The sequence below is a fragment of the Dipodomys ordii genome, unplaced genomic scaffold, assembly GCF_000151885.1.
Source record: "Dipodomys ordii isolate 6190 unplaced genomic scaffold, Dord_2.0 Scaffold14, whole genome shotgun sequence".
Classification (NCBI taxonomy): domain Eukaryota; kingdom Metazoa; phylum Chordata; class Mammalia; order Rodentia; family Heteromyidae; genus Dipodomys; species Dipodomys ordii.
The window spans coordinates 10,620,315-10,623,878 of record NW_012267230.1 but is presented as its reverse complement, the minus strand read 5'-3'; the positions used below and the strand labels follow the sequence as shown (position 1 = coordinate 10,623,878).

The 3,564-nt window shown below is 37.6% G+C and overlaps 1 protein-coding gene across 1 annotated transcript in view; it reads left to right on the top strand.

Moving 5' to 3' along the window:
* Positions 1 to 3,564, top strand: part of Atf7ip2 (activating transcription factor 7 interacting protein 2) — a 30,162-nt gene that overhangs the window by 23,826 nt on the left and 2,772 nt on the right. Inside the window, exons 8-10 of the mRNA XM_013011213.1 lie at positions 251 to 321; positions 1,803 to 1,864; positions 2,399 to 2,468. Coding sequence (XP_012866667.1) covers positions 251 to 321; positions 1,803 to 1,864; positions 2,399 to 2,468 — 203 coding nt within the window. The remainder of the gene's footprint in view (positions 1 to 250; positions 322 to 1,802; positions 1,865 to 2,398; positions 2,469 to 3,564) is intronic.

The following is a 3,564-nucleotide window of genomic DNA, read 5'->3' as shown; positions in this document are numbered from 1 at the left end:
CACCTAGTCCCTGAGTTTAAGCCCTAGGGACAACACCTAGTCCCTGAGTTTAAGCCCTAGGGACAACACCTAGTCCCTGAGTTTAAGCCCTAGGGCCCACAGAAAAAAAATTCAGTTAAACAAAATGTTAATTAAAACATGTTATGAAATATTAATTTAGAAGAATTGTAACTACTAATTGCATGTTTACAGCCTAATATTGCATGTTTAGTTTATTTCCATTTTTGATTTTTTTTTTTTACCATTTTAGTAACGATGATGTTATGTTGATTTCTGTGGAGAGTCCTAATGTAACAACTCCAGTTACATCAGATCCAACAGGTATCTTAAGTTAATTGGAATATAACCTTATCAAATAGAAACCTTAAATATTTAAAACAATGAGTATCTTTTTAAAAACTGCAAAGTCCACTCCAATGTTCTGATTTATACATATACCTCAAGAAATGATACCTTAATATAATTGACATTCTCTTTTAAATTTGTTTTATTTATTTATAATCTTTCATTTCTTTATTGTTTGTGTAATTATGATTTATTTGCATAATGGTTTGCATGTGCATTGTTTTTAATTATTTGTTGGTGGTAGTGGTGGTTTGTTTTGTCTACAAGTTATCTTCTTTAGAAGGAAACAAAGGGATCTAGGCTAGGTCTTTTGTGGGGGGGGGAGTGTCCGGTCATGGGGCCTGAACTCTGGGCCTGGGCTCTGTCCCTCAGCTCTTCAGCTCAAGGCTAGCGCTCTACCACTTAAGCCACAGTGCTACTTCCGGCTTTTTTCTTTTTGCTTATGTGGTGCTGAGGAATCGAACCCAGGGCCTCATGCATGCAAGGCAAGCGCTCTACCACTGAGCCACCTTCCCAGCCCTAGGCTAGGTCTTAATGAGATCTTATCTAAATACAGCATCCTACCTCAGCTTCCTGAGTAATTACAATATGTGACACCATGGCCAGCCTTAGGATATCATACATTCTTATTTTAGACCTAAAAGTTTGTTCATTACTTCTGTGGGGTTTTGTTGTTGTTGTTGGTCATAGGGCTTGAACTTGGCCTGAGCGCTGTCCCTCAGCTCTTCAGCTCAAGGTTAACACTCTACTACTTGAGCCACAGTTTATTGGAGCTTCACAGCCTTTCCTACCCTGGCTGATTTTGAACCTCGATCCTCAGATCTCAGCCTCCTGAGTAGCTAGGCTTACAGGCATGAGCCGCCGGCACCCAGTATTACTTCTGCTTTTTAAACTTTACATTTCTAGTGCTCTAGTTCTTCTATTTTTAAATCATCATCTTGCTTGGTCCAGTTTCTTACCTGAAATTCCCTATTTTCGTTTTATGTTTTAGATGTATTAGAATGTTTGGACCTTAATTTCAGGAAGCTTTGTTGCACTTAACAAAGCTACTTAATTGTCTCCATAGTTTTAAATCAGTGAGGTAGAAGCAAACACAGTGGGTGGCTTCCTACTGGTCCCAGGAAGGAGGTATGACGGTCTGTTTGAAAGCTACCTTGAATAAGGCCTTGTTGCAGTTCCAAGCTTATTTTATTCAAATGCTAAAATAATTTTCAGATGAATTTTCAAAAAGAGAGATACAGAATTATGCAAAATAAAATATTTTTTACCTCGAATTAACTTTTTTTATACTAGACTGTCAAATTCTGTCTATCTAGTCACTTCAGTTACGCAATCAACAGTTAATTAGCATCCCCATTGTTCCTGTGTCTCAGCATCCATATATTCTGAAGTCCATAAATATTTAATAGCTCAATAATCTTGCCAAATATATTCATACTTTAATAATTTTCTTTCAGATATTAGAAAAATTACATCAAACAATTCCAGCAACTCATCTAATGATGAAATTCAAGTTAGGGTGGGTAACAATTACTGTCTTTGAACATTGCTCATTTGAATATGTTAGAACCAGGATCTTTGTTATTAATGCATGTGAATGACTTAGTTTTGTCATTCATTCACTGGCTGTTTCCTGAAAGTGGAGTTCGTTTTCTCCTGGGACATAGTGGAGTATTTCCAAGCTCCAAGCCAGCATGCACATTGAAAACCACATAGCAGATAAATATACTTCCCAACCAGGCTCGTGTACCAGATCCATTACAGTCTTTGTTGCCTATTCAAAAGCTATGAAGTAATTTTAAGAACTTCTCTTCTATAGTAGTGCTCAATTAAGCTATAAGAATGTGCAATTTCTAGCTTTTAAATGTTCATTTAGAACTTAGAGAGGGGGTAGCTCAGTGATAGAGAAATGGGTCACATTCAAAAGGCTCTGTGTTTCAGACTCAGCATTAAGAAAGGTTTATAAAAACGTACATGTGTTTCACTTTTTAAAAACATTTTCTGCTATTAAATCAAACTCAAGTTACTTGTTTTTTGTTTTACAACTGTTTAGGCTGTCAGGAAGAGGAAGCTTGGTTTTGTTATTGACTTAACATCAGAAGACCTGTTCAACAGCAACACAGGTAAAGGATTTTTAACTCTTTTTTAAGAAAAGGGGAAGAGTAAAAACTTAAAATGCACTGATCCCATTTTTGAAGCCAAAGTGTGTCAGGTGCATATGTTCAAAATTCTGTACAGTTGTATGAAGTGTAGACTGACGTGACTGCCCCACAAAGTACAGAGCTGTTCCATTGCCACAAGGTCCCTGACACGTACCCTTTATGCCCACCCATTCCTTACCATGATCCTTAACCCCTGACAACCACTAATGTGTATTTCCTTGTAAATGTTATATACGCCAGGCACAAGTGGCTCATGCTTATATCCTAGCTACTCGGGAGGCTGAGATCTGAGGATTGCAGTTCAAAGTGAGCCCAGGCGAGAAGGTCCATGAGAGTCTTATTTCCAATAAATTCAGAAAAAGCTGGAAGTGGCTCTGTGGCTCAAGTGGTAGGTGCTAGCTTTGAACAAAAAGCTCAGAGACAGCTCATAGGCCCAGAGTTCAAGCCCCAGATCAAATATCATTTCAAATGAAATTAAAAATTCATTAAAAAATGAAATAAGCCCTGAATTCAATAATTTGGCCTCAAATGATCAAGTCTCAATGGAGAAACCCAAATAATGGGGGGGAAATCAAGGCAACAAGTTGCCTCAAACATCCATAATCAATAAAATCTGAGTATACACATAAGGACCCCTAGATCACCATTATAAGGCCAAGCCTGAGCCATGGGTATAAGAGAAGAGGTGTAAGCTAAAGGTATATATAGCAGATACAAGGTCATTTGGGCACAGGAAGCTTTCAGAAAATCAAAACCACAAGATCATTTAAGAAATACCCTCTATACATATTATGCTGAAAGCATGAAATATACAGAATAAAGAAGGTTAAATGTTGCAAGAGAGAAGTGACAAATCATATATAAAGACAAACCTACTAGAATAATAGAGTTGTCGTGAGAAACTAAAACCAAAGAAGAAATGAAAACAATGTTCCAAGCTCTGAAAGAAAATAGTTGTCGGGCTGGGAAGGTGGCTCAGTGGTAGAGCACTTGCCTTGCATGCATGAGGCCCTGGGTTCAATTCCTCAGCACCACATAAGCAAAAAGAAAAAAAAAG